The 17,881-nt window shown below is 35.0% G+C and overlaps 3 protein-coding genes across 3 annotated transcripts; all 3 read right to left on the bottom strand.

The window, feature by feature from the left end:
* Window positions 1-316: 316 nt before the first annotated feature.
* pip4p1b (phosphatidylinositol-4,5-bisphosphate 4-phosphatase 1b) lies at window positions 317-7,009 on the bottom strand. The gene is made up of 7 exons (XM_079423380.1): window positions 6,751-7,009; window positions 5,096-5,286; window positions 4,854-4,960; window positions 4,030-4,135; window positions 3,866-3,918; window positions 3,671-3,761; window positions 317-3,584 (listed from the first exon to the last, which is right to left on the bottom strand). Exons 1-7 carry the CDS (start codon window positions 6,851-6,853, stop codon window positions 3,438-3,440), a joined length of 798 nt encoding a protein of 265 aa, XP_079279506.1. The 5' UTR covers window positions 6,854-7,009; the 3' UTR covers window positions 317-3,437.
* Window positions 7,010-7,369: 360 nt separating this feature from the next.
* On the bottom strand, window positions 7,370-12,518 carry LOC306873862 (palmitoyltransferase ZDHHC3). The gene is made up of 9 exons (XM_079423376.1): window positions 12,363-12,518; window positions 11,661-11,749; window positions 10,887-10,960; window positions 10,608-10,720; window positions 10,399-10,460; window positions 9,943-10,069; window positions 9,734-9,806; window positions 8,930-9,074; window positions 7,370-8,335 (listed from the first exon to the last, which is right to left on the bottom strand). Exons 1-9 carry the CDS (start codon window positions 12,485-12,487, stop codon window positions 8,244-8,246), a joined length of 900 nt encoding a protein of 299 aa, XP_079279502.1. The 5' UTR covers window positions 12,488-12,518; the 3' UTR covers window positions 7,370-8,243.
* Window positions 12,519-12,733: 215 nt separating this feature from the next.
* Window positions 12,734-16,949, bottom strand: LOC306873864 (eukaryotic translation initiation factor 3 subunit F-like). Its single transcript, XM_079423378.1, has 8 exons — window positions 16,820-16,949; window positions 16,564-16,634; window positions 16,205-16,284; window positions 14,689-14,826; window positions 14,503-14,594; window positions 14,208-14,344; window positions 13,289-13,402; window positions 12,734-12,845 (listed from the first exon to the last, which is right to left on the bottom strand). The coding sequence occupies exons 1-8, from the start codon at window positions 16,929-16,931 to the stop codon at window positions 12,768-12,770; spliced, it is 822 nt and encodes a 273-aa protein (XP_079279504.1). The 5' UTR covers window positions 16,932-16,949; the 3' UTR covers window positions 12,734-12,767.
* Between the last annotated feature and the right edge of the window lie 932 nt (window positions 16,950-17,881).

Here is a 17,881-nt window from a genome sequence, read left to right on the forward strand (position 1 = left end):
AAGGGGGTTTTGCAGTGATGCCACAGAACAACTAATTTTTGGTTCCCCAAAGAACCTTTCAGTAAACTGTTCTTAAAAGAACCATTTTTTCTAAGTGTGAAAAACATTTTAATCATCTAAAGAATATTTTTCAACTGTAAAGAACCATTTGTACAATGGAAAGTTTCCATGGATATTAAAGTTTCTTTGTTGAACCACAGATGCTAATAGGACTAGAAGCTTCCAGGCAGGAAAGGAGTGGCCCTCCAGGAGCAGGATTGCACACCTCTAACCTAATTATACATATTAGAACCTTTTGAAAGGGTGCTACCACAGTGACAGGTTTTGTATAATTTTTATTTATTTTTTCTGATAATGTGGGATAGTAACAAAAACAGAGGGGGCACATTATTAGTCAGGTAACATGAGGTAATATTACTGTAAATAAGAAAAAAATATTTCATCTCGATTTGCATCTTTGATCTAGTTATATTTTGTCGTAAGCTGCTTTGAAATTATGTAAAGGGATAGATTACCTCAAAATGAAAATTCTGTTATCATTTACTCAACCCTATGTTGTTGCAAACCTGTATGACTTTCTTTCTTTCTTCTGTGGAATACAAAAAGAAAACGATGAGCTCCAGAACTGGATCAATCAGATGTGTGAATGCATCATTTGTGAACTGGATATACCAAATGAAAAGACCTGAGTGAAAAGACTCAACACAAGAATCAGGCATGATTGGATATTCTTTCAATCTGTGTTCCACAGAATTTGAAAACATGGGGGTGTGTAAATGATGACTAAAATGTAATTCTTTGGAAAACTATACTGTACTGAGTGAATAATAATTCTGTGGTGATCTAAGTAAAACTTCATTTTCAGGAAAAGTAATACAAGTTATTACTTTTTCCAAGACCATAATGTAACTAATTATAACAACTCAGCTGAAAATTAAAACTTTTAAAAGATTTTCAGATGTCTGTGGCTGGAAAACATTAGCAATTGTTCCTTTGACATTTGTGCTACCGTAGTGACGTACTAAAAACATTTTTGCAAGGATGTTAAATTTTGTCTATAAAAGATGTGTAATTTATTAAAACGTCATGCTCACCACTACAATGTTCAGTTGAATGTCTGCATATTTTATATTTATTTATATTTTATACTTAATATTTTCCTTAATAAGCAACTTCTCTCTGGCTACTAAGATAATCACTTGCGCAAAAATCACATCACAGATTTCACAATTACTTTTTTTCCCCCAGTAACATTCCTGTAGCTCAAACAGAAGCACATGAACTGATAAAATGTATAGACATACCTTGAATTCAAGGTTGCTTTGGATAAAACAAGTTAATTTAGCCAAAAAGAGCTTCTGTGTTTGTCTTATTAAAAGGATTGTTCACCCAAAAATACAAATTCTGTCAATGTCAGAATTTTCATTTTTTGGTGAACTATCCCTTTAACATTAGCATTTGACTTGGAAACTTACCAAACAGATGAGTTTTTTTTTTTATCCTCACTATAGTATTTCATTACATTTGTCATAATTAGGCAAATAGTCAGAACCCCCAACACACACACACACACAAATACTCAATAGATTGTTAAAACATTTTAGTCACAAAGGAAAATACAAAAATGATCAACAACAAAATCAACAATGACAAGGAATCTGTTAGCGAAATCGCTAAAATGTAGTGCAACAATATATATATATCTAACTTTTTCAACAAAAAATTAAGAGTAAATGCACAGTAAAACTGCACACTCCATAAATCAAACTCTGAAAAAATAAAAACATACTGGTCACTTCTGCATTTCACAGAATAGGTACAGGTACTATATCTATTAGTAACTGTATCTTCATTAAGAGTGCAGTGCAAGAAGTTCATTTCAGCTGGAAACGAGCCTATATACGATTGGTCAGCCGGCACATTTACATCTGATTACTTTCTAAAATAATGTGCAAAAAATGGCAACAGTTGGTACAACTTTGTACATTATTTACCCCCAAAGGGTTCTAGTAGGGTACATAATATAGGCCTATTACAACTCTAAAGTACTATTGTGTTTTTTTACAGCTAGATAAGGTATGAAGTTGACAAAGTGTTGTCCAATTTTTGCATAATTTCTTCAGACAATGTAGATATTAAGTTAATCACAGCAATTTTCTTTGAGTATTTACAGTCACTAGCATTTGACAGCTTTTATGTGCAGATTGTGCCAAAGAGAGAAAAGAAAAATTATCTTCCCATACTACTTTACTAGGCAATGTTGAAGGTCTTCATAACATAAAAGGGAGATGATTTTAATGCAGCTATATACCTATATAACCACAGACAGGTACAAATTATGAGCAGCAATGCCTGATTTTAAAAGTGCATCAACAAAAGTAACAAGGATCATTAGAACTCTCAAAATTATCTGTAATATTGCATTGTGTTGGATATTTGAGCATAGTTAGTAAGCAAAGCATAATTGGGTGCCTGAATTTGAGGGTGCAGAGACACAGACATGCTGAATGCTGTAGAAGGAAGAAGGAAGGTAAAGGCTGAGTCTAAACCTGGGCCACAGAAGAGAAGAAACCCCTACAGGTCCACTGAATAACATCTACAGAAAAGCAATAAACTACACTGAAAGAATAATCAATTCATCTTTGCCTATGATTCAATCTATGGTACATTCCAATAATAGGTGACATGCACTAAATGCACTGTCTAAAAAAAGTTTTGCTTTTCTAAGCCTTCCAAATATTTCAGTGTGTTTTCATTTCCTTTTTCTTGCTCATACGCTTTATTTGATGTGCCATGTCAGGGTAAAATTTTCAATAAAGCTAAAAGTTGCAGTTCCTTCATATATGAAAAAAATGCTTTATAAGTTATAACAACAGAGCACATTGTCACATGAGGCACGAACACAATCTCTCATTCTAACTGTAAAGTTTCAATATATTTGTGTGACGTCACAGTAATGTCAGAGTCAGTTCATGGAGCAAAAATACCCTGTTTCAGCAGTTACTGATTGTGCAACTAAACTAGAAGTTATTATCCTACTGACAAGGCTGAGGTATTTGTTTTTCTATGCTTTTTCTAATTCTGCAGCGTTTAGTAAGCAGATTCCCATTAGGAATGTGGGCAAATTGGATTTGAAATCAGTTCAGAGAAGAGCTGGGTTCAAAAGCACAGCACTTTAAAATAAAAAAAGGGGAAAAAACAAATATTTGGGTGAAAAGTATTCACATTTCGCCTCCAAATCAAAATGATATTATTATTCAGAATAACTATAATTTTTTTGTGAAATTGAACTTTTTTGCATTGGCTTTGGGGTGAAATATGACTTAGATATTTTCCTGACAGAGCATCACTTTATTAATATCTTTTTGCTCTGTTTTCTCCTTGTTCTTGGCTCTTACACTTCATTTCTACCTCCTCCTCCTCCACATTCATCACTCCTATGATGAGTAGTTGTGCAGCGGTTCACTAATTTTCATGCAGGCCCAGTGTAGAGCTCTGACCAAAGTGATCAGCACCAGGAGAATGAAAAATACCCAGGAGGCATAAATTCCCTTATATGTGTGTGCCCTCCACCACGTGCCAGCCTACAAAGAGAGAAAAGAAGATTCCTGGTATTCTAAAACGATGATGCATTTTGAAATAATGAACTATAAAATGCTTTTATTCTTACAATCAATCCTGCAGTCGTTATCATGAAGATCAAGCACACCAGGAAACATATCAAACTCCGCTTTCTAGGGTACCTCTGGCCAATCGATGAGCTATATGGATGAAAAGAATGGGATTACATGCTATTATTATATTTGCAGTGAATGTAACGGTTGGTACTAAATAGAGGAAGGTCAATGGATAATATTTAACATACACTTTTCTGCAGTGTGGACAACGAGCCAGTGTCCGATCTGTAAATTCTGTCCACTAAATCAACAACAGATAGACATTGAGTCGCGGTTATATTAAGGTTATTATTAGGGCAAATTAAATGATAAAGAGCTTTAAAATAGGTGCATGAATATGAAAATTTCTTACTAGAAAAGTGTTTCCGCAGTGGCCACAGGAAACTCTGGCTCCACTAGGCTGAGGATTCGGACTACCGGCACCAGGATGAACTGGACCTAAATTGATAATTCGCTTACTGATCCCCATAAAAAAAAAAAACACAAAAACATTAAATAAAATAATTTCTGGAAACTCATAATTAAACACTATCAACATCATTGCACAACAACCTCTCGCCATCCAATCATATCTAATTACATTGTTTCATAAATCTTTAATATCATTAAAATCTTTTAATATCTTTAAAATTATTTCCCGACTTATCTACTAAAGTCCACTAATTAAAAAAAAAAAAACATTTTGAATATACGCTACTGTTCAAAACTTCTGTGGTGATAAACATTTTTGTTTTTTTACATTTTTGAAAGAAATCTTGTGTTTCAATGTCAATCAAATGTATTTATTTGATCACAAATACAGCAAAATCAGCAACATAATCTATTTGGACATTTTCATTCATTTCTGTGATGGCAAAGCTGAACTGCATCCATTATTACTATTCAAAATAACCGTTTATAACCGGTTTACATAACTGGTAATATTCTGATTTGGTGCTCAAGTCTTATTATCATCAATGCATTTCTATAACCTAGATGCATTTTTCAGGATTCTTTGATGAAGAAAAAGTTTAAAAGTACAGCATTTATTTGAAAGAGTTTTTATATACTGACCACACACTTTTGAACAGTTGTGTGGTAATAGCTTCATAGTATATATCTGATAGCATGTTCCATGGTGTGTTCCTAACCTAATGCTTTGTTGTAAGGCTCATGAAGGATGGTATTGTCTCTCACCAGTAAGGTCGAGGGCAGGCAATCCTCTGTGAGGTGACTTTGCAGATGAGAAGACAATTACACGGACACCTCACATACTTCTTTCCTGCTGGAGCATTCTTTATGGGCTAGATAAAACAGGAAGTGATGTCACAGTCTGAACTTTAAATTTTAAATCTAGTACAATTTGCAAACAAATATTTCACATAATAATAGGCATGTCTGCTGACTGGAATCCTAGATGAACGTGCTTGTTAACTCACTGTAGCCTCATTACAGACACCGCATTTGACCACATGCTGGTGGGTTTTGCCCTCCACGCTAATAAGCGACTGGCACACTCTACAGCTGATGACAGGAGCACTGCCACTCTCCGGAGAGCCCAGCGGGGAGTACGGTGGAGGAGCCTCTCCCAGCATCAACACGGGAGGAGCTGACGGGAATGCTGGGAAATCTGGGATGAAGAGAGAGCAGGAAAGATGATGTAAGGAGGCGACGGCAGAGAGAGAAAGAGAGGGAAAAAAAGGATGATTGTACTACATTTAATAACTGACATGCAAATGAAATATAAAGAACTGGAGAAGGTTTCCTTTCCAATATTATTATGCGTCGATGGCATGCAATATCCAAAAAATGTATTTAAGGTTAAGACTAACTTTTTTTTTTTTGCATCACATAGAACTCATTACTAATAATATTATTTAAATAAATATTTGTAGGTTGCCTGTAACAGTGAAACGAAATTAAAATTAATTAATTGATAATTTTTTTTTTATATATATATTTGCTCTGAAACAGAGGCACTTTTTTAACCAATATCAAAATGCAAAGTACGAAAGCACGTTTCCGCCAGTCTTTTTTTTTACAATTCCGAACTCACAATTGTGAGAAAAAGAGTCAGATTTGTAAGATGAAAGATAAAATGTTGTAAGAAAACACACATACACATATACATATATATATATATATATATATATATATACACACAAAAAAAAATTCGCCTTATTTACTTTTTATTTCATGGAAGAATCAGCATTCCATGCAAACGGGTAAAAACAATGCTTTAAAACCTTTTATTTACACAATTGTTTTTTTTTTACACAACAATGACTACACACGCTAATAGATTTACACTAACATCTAACAAATATGGCCTCCAAACTTTTTACTTAAATTATAAATTCAGTGTATATAAATTATAATTATACATAAGTACAGTACTAAGAAAGATATTTCTACAATTGACAATACAAAAAAAATATTATCAAAATAAACATTACAAAAATATTATGCAAACAAACACATCAAAATAATAAGTAAATAAATATATAAAAAATATTCAACATCAATAAAAACCCTAACCTAACATTATCCCTTCATGTCTAACCATGCTATTAATATTTAATTAATTAATTTAATTGCCATTTGTATGCAGTTTTAGCAAAGCGAAGAAAATGGATTTGTTACCCACAGCAATATTGAGTGTAGATAGTTAGCTACTCAACATTTTTACAAATGGTCAATAATTTTAACTTGTATTATTGCTCAGTCTGATCCAGAGTCAATAGTACTTAAACTGATAAGTGTGAGGACAAAAATCATGATTACTTAAGAGTCATGTGATTCAGGTGCACTGTCTAATCTGCCACTAATCGATTTGTAGGGTGCTCAGGATCTGCAGATTACGTTAAATCACATGGTCAAAATATACACACACTGTGCTCTAAATAAATCAAAACAAAAGTAATAAATAATAAAAGCCTAGCTAGTCAGAATGTGAGCGTGGGCATCTCAGGCGAGTTCGAACGCTCCAATCGAACTGAAACGAAACGTTCGAATTCGTCTAGGATGCCCAAAAGTGCTGTGGAGGTAGACAGCTCCAAAAGCTCTCTGTCAATCCGGGTCAGTTTTGACTCACTCTGTGGTTTGCTCGGAGGTCGGTAGGTCTCATCTCCCGGTGAGAGCCCGTTCATTCCATCGCGACTGTCCGACAGCAAAGGCGATCGCTCACCGTCAGCCATGCCGTAAACGAGCGCAAAATCCCGCGGTGGATTTAGACTTTGCTGCTGTAAATGTTGTTGCGGAGAGCAAAAGTGATGCGTGAAAGTAAAGCTCCAGGAAGCGTCACATGATTTTTTTTTGCTACCAGGAAGTCGATAACAAAAATAACAACACAAACACGTGATTGGATTGGGCCAATAAGCGACGAGTTTAGAAGGATTGAAAAATTAATATGATCCCCTTTTAATTAGCTCTTACTCATTTAAGTGTGCTGTGCATCCAGTGAAATATTAATGTTCACTACTCCTTATACACGCATTAATAAAAGCTGCCTGTTTTAGAGAATGTTATACATTTTGGGCAAAATTAAATCCTATTAGTCACGTTATTTAATTATTATAACAAATACAAATGACACACAATCATATATATATATATATATATATATATATATATATATATGATGTGTGCATGTGTTGACAGACAGAGAGACAGACAGACAGATAAGATAGATAGAATCTTAGAAAGAAATGTAGACTATATTTACCACTACTGGTTTATTTCCACTCAAATTTCTAATTTTTAAGCAAAAAAGCCAGAATATGAAAAGACGTCTTTTACTTCACATAAGTCAGAGCAGCATTAAGACAAAAATCCACAGATAAATTACAATAAATATCAATGTAAACATTATCAATATACATGTTCATCTGTTATGTACACACATCCCTCAAGCTGTCCATAAAACAGTAAAAAACATTAACATTTCAAACAAAACGAAACCAAGCACTTCAACAAAATTAGTCAGTACCCTGAAAATGCAGCAACACTTTTGTCAGAAATTAAAGTTATAAAATACATCTTTATTTACAATCCTTATGTAAACTGGAGTACAGTCCATGTATCCAAACACACACACAATAATAAGGAAATGAATGATGGTGCATCCTATTGCATTTACCTGAAATAAAGTCAACACAGCTGACCTTTCGAGTGTGTCCTCATGTCCCTTAAAGCCAATCAGTGGTTATGTAACAAAATATATACTGGTTACAGGTTAAGATACTGCTTTAGTAACTTCAAACAAGATACTAATGAGAGAAAATGGACTAATCCTTATAATTAATATTATATAAAAAATTTAAAAACCAATAAATGTCCTGGGTTATATGAAGAGAAATTATTTAGATGAACAGAGAAAGGAAAAAGATCCAGGTTTGTAGAGGAAGTACCTTGTAATTGTATCTGTGTGTGTGTGAGAATCAGCAAGCAGAAGTCACACTCACACAGCAGCACTCTTCCTTCATCATAGCTGAAATTTGCACCTCAGTAACATAATATTCACAGTGTCCTACACATGATGCGATACTGATGAAATGTTCAAAGGAACCGATGGAAAACTGGTTAGTGTTAAACATCGTAATCAGGAAGTGCTGAATAACTGATGCCGCCAACAGAAGGAGGGGAGGAATGGAGTGGGAACAACCAACATATTATTGAACCTGTAAATATGAGAGTAATACAAACGGAAAAACAATTACTCTTTACATTAAGAATGCACTAAATTGATCAAAAGTGACAGTAAAAACATTTATAATGTTACAAAAGATTTCTATTTCAATTAAATTGTTATTTTGAGCTTTCTATTCACCAAAGAATCATGAAAAAAAGTATTTTCCACAATAATATTAATTAGCAGAAATGTGTTCAACATTGATATGAATGAAAATTGTTTCTTGAGCAGCAAATCAGCATATTAGAATGATTTCTGATGAATCATGTGACAAAGAATTCTGAAAATGATGCTGAAAATTCAGCTTTGCATCACAGGAATAAATTACACCTTAAAATATAAAACAGTTATTTTAAATGATAGTAATATTTCACAAAATTACTGACTTCCTCAAATAAATGCAGCCTTGGTGAATATAAGAGACTTTGAAAACACTTAAAAAATACACATTTTTGTTTTGTTTTAAATAATGTAAAACATTATTTCTCAATGCTTTGGATTTGTAACTGTGCTAGTGATGCAATTCTAACAACAGTCTTGCAGGATCAAAATAGACACCGTAAATAAACAGCATTAAACTCACCACGTCCAAAAACCTCCCTCAGCAATGCAATTTTGGGCTTTCTTGTGTGTGTAATTTGTGATGGGTGAGTGTTGTTGGGTTTATCTTTCATTAGTCTGTTCCTCATCTGTTCAATGGGTGTCTCATCTGTTATAATGGACACCAGCTTGGGACAAAAACAACAGAGAGACAGGAGATGACAGATCAAAGCATGCAAAAAACGTTAACATTTCAACAATTAATTACATAAATAAGATTAGCATTTTCTGAAGAAAATACTAGTGTTTAGACTACAGAGGCAAAAAAGAATAGTGTTAAAGTTTTATGCATGATTAAGTTTAGACTTTAGTTTAAAAATAGACACTTTGCATTAAAAAGTCAGCCGCACCGACAAAATAAAAGTCCCTCCTCGAACACATCGGCAAAACAGAAAAACTTATCGGCCGATGCCGATATTTGAAAAATGACAAATATCGGCCGATATATTGGCCTTGGTGATATATCGGTCGACCACTAGTTTAGAGAGCTAAAAAAAAATAGTGTTAAAAGTTTTATGCATGATTAAGTTTAGACTTTAATTTAAAAAAAGACACTTTTCATTAATCAAGGTATTCATTCTATCAGCTGTGAATGAGGATCCACGCACAACACATCATCTGCAATGTAAAGGTGGCAAAAGATGTTGAAATTAATTAAATGATTCAGATAAATGCAAAATGACAAGCAGTAGCAATTCAATATGAAATATTACAATTATGGTATTGCTGTTTATTATAATATTAACATATGGTCCAAAATTACGAACTATATAATGTTGAAGCATACCTGGTCATAAAATATCACCAAGACAAAAACTCCAAAAAGTATCGACTCCACAAGTAAAATGATATAATGTGCCCTGTAGAACAAGTGACCAAGAACAGTGTGAGAGAAGTGAAAAGCTACAAAAAGAAAATTAATCTTAAACAATATTGATAATCGTTATATAATTTATACGAAAATATACAGGACCTTCACAGGTATTGGTGACTTACACGATGAGATGTTTGCTGGGAGCTTCTTCCCCTTCTTTATCTCCATCTCCCTCTCCCTCTCTTTCGCTCCTTATTCTCCACACCCATGCTGACACCACCAGCGCCATGGAATATAAGCTGGCCATGCCTACAATTTCATACACAAACAATATAGCCTTAGAGGACAGGAATGGAAACCATGAAATCCAACACTGAATTTCTTTTCATGTATTCTTTAAGGGAAAGTGAACCCAAACATGAAAATTCTATCATCATTTCATGTTGTTCCAAACAGTTTTGTGTCCTATTGACTTCCATAGTAAGGAGAAAAATACAATAGAAGTAAAAGGGAACCCTGAAACTATTTGGTAACTAATATTCTTCAAAATATCACCTCTTGTGTTCCACAAAAGAAGAACAAAAAGGTATACAAGTTTGGAGTGGCTTTGTTGGATGAACTATCCTTTTAAAACATACCTGTGTAGAAGAGGAACTGAATGAAGTATTTCTGATTGAGTTCTCCAACACAGTTATTGATCCTGTAACAGAGCAAACGCATATGCAAACACATTTATCAGAAACAAAAATTATATTGCAAACTCTTATTTTACTTTAAATACACCCAGTTACATGAAAATATATTCAATTTGACAACATTGGCTAATGGAAAATGATGAGAGCTTCACCATGGGCAGTGATGGTCCATTCTCCTAATGCAGCGCTGACAAACTCTGCAGTGATGGGCTCGAGGAGGCCGATACGTCTCACAGCGACTGCACACTGTCCAGCCCTCACAGCCCTGATGAGAGCAACACAAAGATTAAAGGCATGTCAGAGAGCAAATGCACTGTGAAATAAGATCCAAAGCCAGTAAATAGAATATACACACTATGTGAACCACTATTAAATCAACATAACTACAATATAAGCACTGTTACAGGAGTACACGGACCAGCAACACTCACTCTGTCACTCAGACGGTTGGACTGGGACCTCAAGTCTGAGAAGTCAATGGCTGTCTCAGGTAGAGGAACCATACCTGTATTAATAAATGGTGCAAATTTACATTGATAGCATTTTTGACCCTGTTAAGCATGACATGTGAAATGATAGTCAGAGAAATCACATTTTTTGGATCAGTTCATTAAGCAAGACAAATTCTAACATAAAATATAAAAGTTTGCATATATGTGTTATGTTTGTATCATTTAATTCCAGGAAATTATGGTCCATATAGTGAGAGTATAAAGCTCATACATAACATAACAGTCCAACTTACATAAAATGCATATGAGTTGTCACTTTAGGCTATATCTCCCAATAATCTTAGTATGATTTATTTTATGATCAAAGCTCTGTAGTTTTTATTGTAGGGGGCAAAACATATAATGCAAAGCAATGCAACATTCCTCAAAAGCCTATTGTATGATATTTAATACTTGCATTTTAACATGATTTCATACAATATAAAAGTATTCTTTAACTTTATAAAATTAAGTATTTTGCAGCAAGACATGTGAAGGTGGACAATTACTAAAAAGCCATTTACTTCCAAAAAGTATAAACTATCAAGCAGAGGACAGAAGGTGTTTTTGTTAAGTTTTAATCATGCTGATAATTTATAGGATTTGAAAAGTCATATATCAAATATGATACAGTAGACTTCATAGGGTTAAAACACAGTCTACAATATGAAACCCAGAGAAAACGACATTGAGCCATTAAATAAGAGCACTCACCAGGATCAGAGAACACTGCTTTTGAATGGCACGCCAGCAACAGTAATAAAATAATATTAAACACAGATCCATGGAGAGTGCACCATACACTAAACACAGAGAAAATAGATAAACATTATATTTTGCATATCGCATATGTATTCTTCAGCTACTTAACAGGACTTAAATTAAGGAAAATGACAAATAAACCCCAAGAGTTACCATACTGGTTATAAAAGATATATATATATTTTTTTCTTTTCATAAAAACTAGTGCCTGTTCAATATATAAGAGGTTGCTATTTTAAAAGCTAATGTCCAAAGAAACATGTTACTTTCATGGAGAATGGAATGATATAAACACATTTACTGACTGGAGACCTTCAGTACTTCAAACAATAACACAGTAACTTACACGTCAAAAAAAAAAAAAAATCATGTGAGATGCACTGAAACCTTAGACCAGTGTAACAGACTGAAAGTGTAGTAAACACACGCTGAATGAACGCTGTTCTACCGCAGAGGGATGCTGGTACTAGTTGCAAACAGTTTAAACGCACCGTAAACACAGCTCGCGGGAAAACAAATCAGAACGCTGATAACATTCGGAACGCTGTCTGCTTTTGAACGGCTGTTGCTTATGGAGGATTCGAAAAAGGAACAGTGGTGCGGTTACGTGAACCAAACGCTGGCTGCTTAAAGCTTCGTTCATACGGCACTCACCTTCCAGAATACGCGGGGATCAGGACATACTGAATCACAACATAGTCGGCGTAAAAGACGCTGAAATAAGTTAAAATGAGACAAATAAAGCCGCACGGATCTCGCCGACAGCGAAACGCAGCCATCTTTCCATCTGCGGTCTTCCTGATGACGTCATAAAAGGACGAGCTTTACGCATCTCGTCGGTCCAGTCCTCCTCCTGACCACCTGCTTGTCTGGTGTCCGATAATACTTCGTGTAAAACATGATATAATTAAAAATCTAGCAGAAACTTTCGAGCACCTCTTTTTTTGTTTGTTTGTTTAAAGGAATGTTCTCACAAGCTCTCAGATATCCAAGCACACGGTTTAAAATCAAATAAATCACACAGATTGTTGGAATGACAAACATTTATTTAATTTCTTTTCACAGAACAACTATCTTCTCATTAAGCGCGATCTGAGCTTGAGTGAGATTTGCCAGGTAGGTCACCATCAACAGATCCTGCAAAGAAACAAGAGTATGAGCACTTCAGAAACACCAGAACACAGCTAGAATTCAATCTGAGACACATTACAGGGTTCCTACGGTCTTAGCATTTTAGTTTTTTGTGATTTCTTGGATAAAATTTTTTATAAATAATTTTTGATTCAGGAACACTGGCTACGGTACCATTAAAGATAATTTTAGTACATAACACTAGTTTCACCAATTCATTGAAAAGAAGTCAATTCACTCACAATGGCTAACATGTTTTATTCAACATATGAGCAATAACTAGCCACTGAAATATTGAACAGAAGAAAAAAAAAAACATTCAGCTACCTCACTTTCATTCTAAAAACTTTCATGTTTTCAGAAATAGAAAACAAAACTTTGATGTAAAACTCTGGAACCCTGAAAGCATGTAAAACGTAGTATATCAAATTGCACGGAATGTCACTTACATTAATGTTGGAGTTCAGCATGCTCTCAAAGTCTTCTGCTGTGATCTTGGGCACTTTGCTCACAAGATCCATCAGGAAACGACCAACACTGTTATCTGCAGTCACTTTACCAGACTAGGAAAAAAATATTTCAGTCATTAAACAAAAATGGATCTTGTGAGATCACCCTACAAGACAAGTGTTGATTATTCTTGTATTTTCTATATAATAACTTAATTTTTAAAGTGCCCCTATATTATTATGCCTTTTCGAATATTACCTTTCATGCAGTGTGTCATGTAGCAGTATGTGAACATGACATTTTCTGTAAGTTGTGAAGCCGAAAGTGCACGATATATAAAGTTATTGTCGATCAAAAGAAAGAGTCGGCTCGCAATCAACTAAACGAGTCGTTAGGAATTAGAATCTTAGTCTGTTACGGCTGTACGTCACGAAGTAACACATTTGCATAATGTCCGCCCATGGCTGTCATTCGCGCTGTACACACAAAGAGCTGTGCCATCTGACCAATCACAGCAGCGAGGGCTCACGGAAAGGAGGGGTTTAGAGAGACTGATTCTTTGAACTGCTTCGCACGAGTAGTTTAGGAATCATTTAGAAATTAGGTCAAATTAAAGCTATTTTTATATATATATATATATATATATATATATATATATATATATATATATATATATATATATATATATATATATATATATAAAATACATACACACAAACAAACAAACCCACACATATTATTCATACACTTGTTTTTTATAATATAATTTATAACTTAAAAAAAATAAAAGACGGAAAGTCTTCTGTGCAGCAAAGCAGTTAATAAAGTATGAAAAAAAATCCCTCTTTGGATAAATTACCTCTGAAACCAAATAGGTCACCAAAATGAATTAACATTATGTCCCAAAGAGACACTCACCAGTACATCTTCTATATATGTGAGCACTGTGGACAGCATTTCTTGCACGCGTCCTGCTGCACTGGCTACCTGGGCCAGGTCTGTGGTCAGTCCATTGGTACGACTGGGAGATTCACGAGTCCTGTGTAGAAGTTCAACTACAGAAAGAGGTGATCAATTCATTATAAGAATGTGCTCAAAATAAAATATGCTATTCTTAAAATATGCAACTGTAATAACATTCCAATCCAAAATATTTTGTAAACCAGTAATGCCATTCAATTTCCAATGAATAATGTTTAGAAAAAAGTCTGACCTCCAATGCGCTCTGTGTCGTAGTAAACGTTCTTGATTGTCAATGGGGTGAACATGACACCAACCGTCTTGCCCGGAACGCCCATCTGGGAACTAACAACACAAACAACAAATAAACACTTCTAGTGCGGCAGAGGAGAGCAGATCAGCAGCAAGAAATAATCGACCTTTGTCTAGATGACTTTACCTGACATAGGCACGGATGTTCATTTTGTTGCTCTGCAGTGCCGTGTCCACAGTCAGGTGAATGGGGTTCGGCGCCTCTCGGCTGTAGTACTCGTGGATCAGAACGGAGTGCTCTGTGATGTCATATCCTGTGGCATACCTGCAAAACAACAGATTGTGCTCGTTATGTTTGCATTTTAAAAAAATTTGTCTGCCAAAAATTTTAATGTATTCACTTTCAGACCATCCAAGATGTAGATAAGTTTGTTTCTTCATTGGAACAGATTTGGTGAAAATTAGCATTAAATCACTTTCTGCAGTGAATGGGTGCCGTCAGAATGAGAGTCTAAACACCGATATTAACATCCAAATAATTCACACGACTCTAGTCCATCAATTAAAATCTTGCGAAGTGGAAAGTTTCTTCTTTGTAAGAAACAAAATCAAAATATTTGTTTCCCTTGATCCATGCATATTTGTCTTTACATAAGCAAAAACAGTAATACAAAGAAATTACTTTATATTAATTGGAAGCAACTATTTTAAGATAAAATGCCTTCATGATGGATTTATTACAAACACACAGCTTTTCACTTCACAAGATGTTAATTGATGGGCTGGAGAGGTTTATTGTGATGTTTGTGAAGACTTTCATTCTTACGGCACCCATTCACTGCAGAGGATCCTTTGGTGAGCAACTAACATAATATAATCTAAAAAAAGAAAAACTCATCTACATCTTGGATGGCCTGCTGAGGGTGAGTACATTTAAAATTTTGGGTATTTAAAATTACTGTATCACCATAATGACCGGCAAAATACTTAAAGCCTTTCTACTGTTAAAGTGTTATTTTAGTATCATTGAGACATTATTGCAGTTTTGATAAATATTTTGAATTTGTTTTTATTTTAGATTCAGTTTATTTTTGTCAATTCTATTAATTCTTTACGTTTATATTCTTTTTATTCATATTTCAGTTTGAGTTATGTTAGTACATCAAGTTCTATGAAATGAAAACATTCACTTGAAAACTGTCTGAAATAATTTTTATTTCAGTTAAGGTTTATTTTGAGTAACAATAATGTATTTTATGGTTTTAATTCACTATATTATCTATGCTGTGAATTCAATCTAAGGGTGTATTCACACCAGGAAAGTCCGCTAGTTCACTTGCTTTGGTCCAAATACAATGTTGATTTTTTTTGTGCAGTTCGCTTTCATACTGCCCTTTTTGCAAGTGAACCAGAAACTGTAAACAAAACCACAGGTGTGCTTAAGTTCATCCATTCATTGGTTCATCCATTCAACCGTACCAGAGTTTATTTGGAAGCGGACCCAGACCACCTCTTCACCTGGGTCTCGGTAGTTGTTTGGTCCGCACCAGAGTGCGATTGCTGTATTCACACCTGCCCAAAAGATCCGCACCAATCGGGGAAACGAACTTGAGTTCGATTCAGTCGAACCAAACAAGGCAGGTGTGAATTCACCCTAAAACAAACTAAATTGATTGAATTCCTCAGCACGAGTGGCCACATACCATCCAATAATGACTTCGCTTGGCGAAACCTTCTTATGAAGCTCATACATGTTCTTGGCGAACTCCATGTCAACAGCCACCTATGATATAAACATTGTAAACAAGGATGAGGTCACTTTTGTGTTTTGTTCACTTTGTCTTTAAAGGACGTTTTTTAAGTTAATGTACTGTGATATTTACACGGTGGAACTCCAAAGTACATGCAATAATTTGATAGTAACGTTACATGTTTAGTGATAGCACATGTTTAGTAAGTATAAGGTAATCATTCAGGTAAACGGCACATACCACAGATAACATGGTATACCACCAATATATCATAGTACTTTAACGGGTAAATGAGCTGATGCTGGTCTCACCTCATCTTCAGACTCATTGTGAGGAACAGAGAAGCAGTTGGTGACTTCAACTGAATGCTTGTCTGTTGTTCCTGTGTGACACACAAATTAAAACAGTTAAGTGATGCTCTTTAAATTTAGTGCGGATGCGCTTTCTCGTCCTCTTCAGCCATGCTGCTCGACTACAACACATGCTTCGTAAGACAAAACGAGGCTTCTGTTGTCTTCAAGAAACGAGACTGTCTCGGACTTCACTCAGAGAAAATAAAAGACCCACCTAATAATGTTCCTATCACGCGACTCGCTCCCTCATTTCTGCGCTCGTATGAGTCCACAATCGATGCCAGAACCACCGGGTGGATTTTCACGAACGGGCCGTGGACCGCCATGATTTCGTAGAGGAAGTGAAGGATGATGATAAACAGAGAAGAAGAGAATCTCCGTGGGATTCGTGCTGCTGCCCCCTAGCGGATGTAGACGGCTGACAAATACAGTCTGAGACCACACTGGCCAGATTGGCAATTTTATTTCTAGAAAAAAAACATGAAAGTTTTTAAATAATAATACAAAAAAATAATTATACTATTTCTAAGTCACACATCAAACACATAATCATTATCATGTGAAGTCCTTTAAAGGTCCTTGAATGCACAAGATACTCATTGGAACACAATGCTGCTTAACATGGATCCTCTGGTTTAGCATAAATTGCTCAATTCAAGTCAAGTGCTGCTGTCAGTGCAAAAGAGGCAACGATCAAAGACAATGGTACATTGAATTCAGGTTTTCACTGAAACTTCAAGGCAAAAGGAAGACTAAAAGTGACAGGTGAATTATTACAATAAAAACATGTCAGATGCCAATTTATTTATGTATATTGACTGCATTATGTTTAGAATAAATTAGTTTGATAAAGGTGAATCTCTCTTTAAAATTCTCCACAGCCCGTTCCAAAGCCTAAAAGGTATTTACATTATTAGTCATTATTAGTGAGGTGGTGATTGATGTTTGACTGCACAACATGCCCAGCAGGTGGCGAAAGTTCATTAATTTTCTGCCCAGTTTTCCTTTAAAAGTATGTTTTCAAAATGTATCGTTTCAAAGGGGCTTAATGATATGTCTGTAATGATCTTTCTATCATCATTAGATGACCCCCCCCCCCCCCCCCCCCAGTGCAGGTGCATTCATCCGTTGTGCATATTTTCATCATACACCATCAAAGGGACAAATATGGCATGTCCTTTTATACAGGATCATGTAGATGAGGAGGCTGCATTAATTAGGGTTTTTTCTTTTTTCAATATCCACATGCATATTTATTTTGAGCGATACCTTTTTT

The sequence above is a fragment of the Barbus barbus genome (genome assembly GCF_936440315.1).
Source record: "Barbus barbus genome assembly, chromosome: 8".
Taxonomy (NCBI): Eukaryota; Metazoa; Chordata; class Actinopteri; order Cypriniformes; family Cyprinidae; genus Barbus; species Barbus barbus.

Coding starts and splice junctions, on each gene's coding strand:
- pip4p1b (XM_079423380.1), bottom strand. CDS start 6,853: ATGGCTGACGGTGAGCGATCGCCTTTGCTGTCGGACAGTCGCGATGGA. Junction 5,287..6,750: donor ACCTCCGAGCAAACCACAGA/GTGAGTCAAAAC, acceptor TCTTCATCCCAG/ATTTCCCAGCATTCCCGTCA. Junction 4,961..5,095: donor GTGTCTGTAATGAGGCTACA/GTGAGTTAACAA, acceptor TGTTTTATCTAG/CCCATAAAGAATGCTCCAGC.
- LOC306873862 (XM_079423376.1), bottom strand. CDS start 12,487: ATGGCTGCGTTTCGCTGTCGGCGAGATCCGTGCGGCTTTATTTGTCTC. Junction 11,750..12,362: donor ATCCCCGCGTATTCTGGAAG/GTGAGTGCCGTA, acceptor CTCTGTGTTTAG/TGTATGGTGCACTCTCCATG. Junction 10,461..10,607: donor ATGGACCATCACTGCCCATG/GTGAAGCTCTCA, acceptor GCTCTGTTACAG/GATCAATAACTGTGTTGGAG.
- LOC306873864 (XM_079423378.1), bottom strand. CDS start 16,931: ATGGCGGTCCACGGCCCGTTCGTGAAAATCCACCCGGTGGTTCTGGCA. Junction 16,635..16,819: donor CGTGATAGGAACATTATTAG/GTGGGTCTTTTA, acceptor TGTGTCACACAG/GAACAACAGACAAGCATTCA. Junction 16,285..16,563: donor ACAATGAGTCTGAAGATGAG/GTGAGACCAGCA, acceptor TTTATATCATAG/GTGGCTGTTGACATGGAGTT.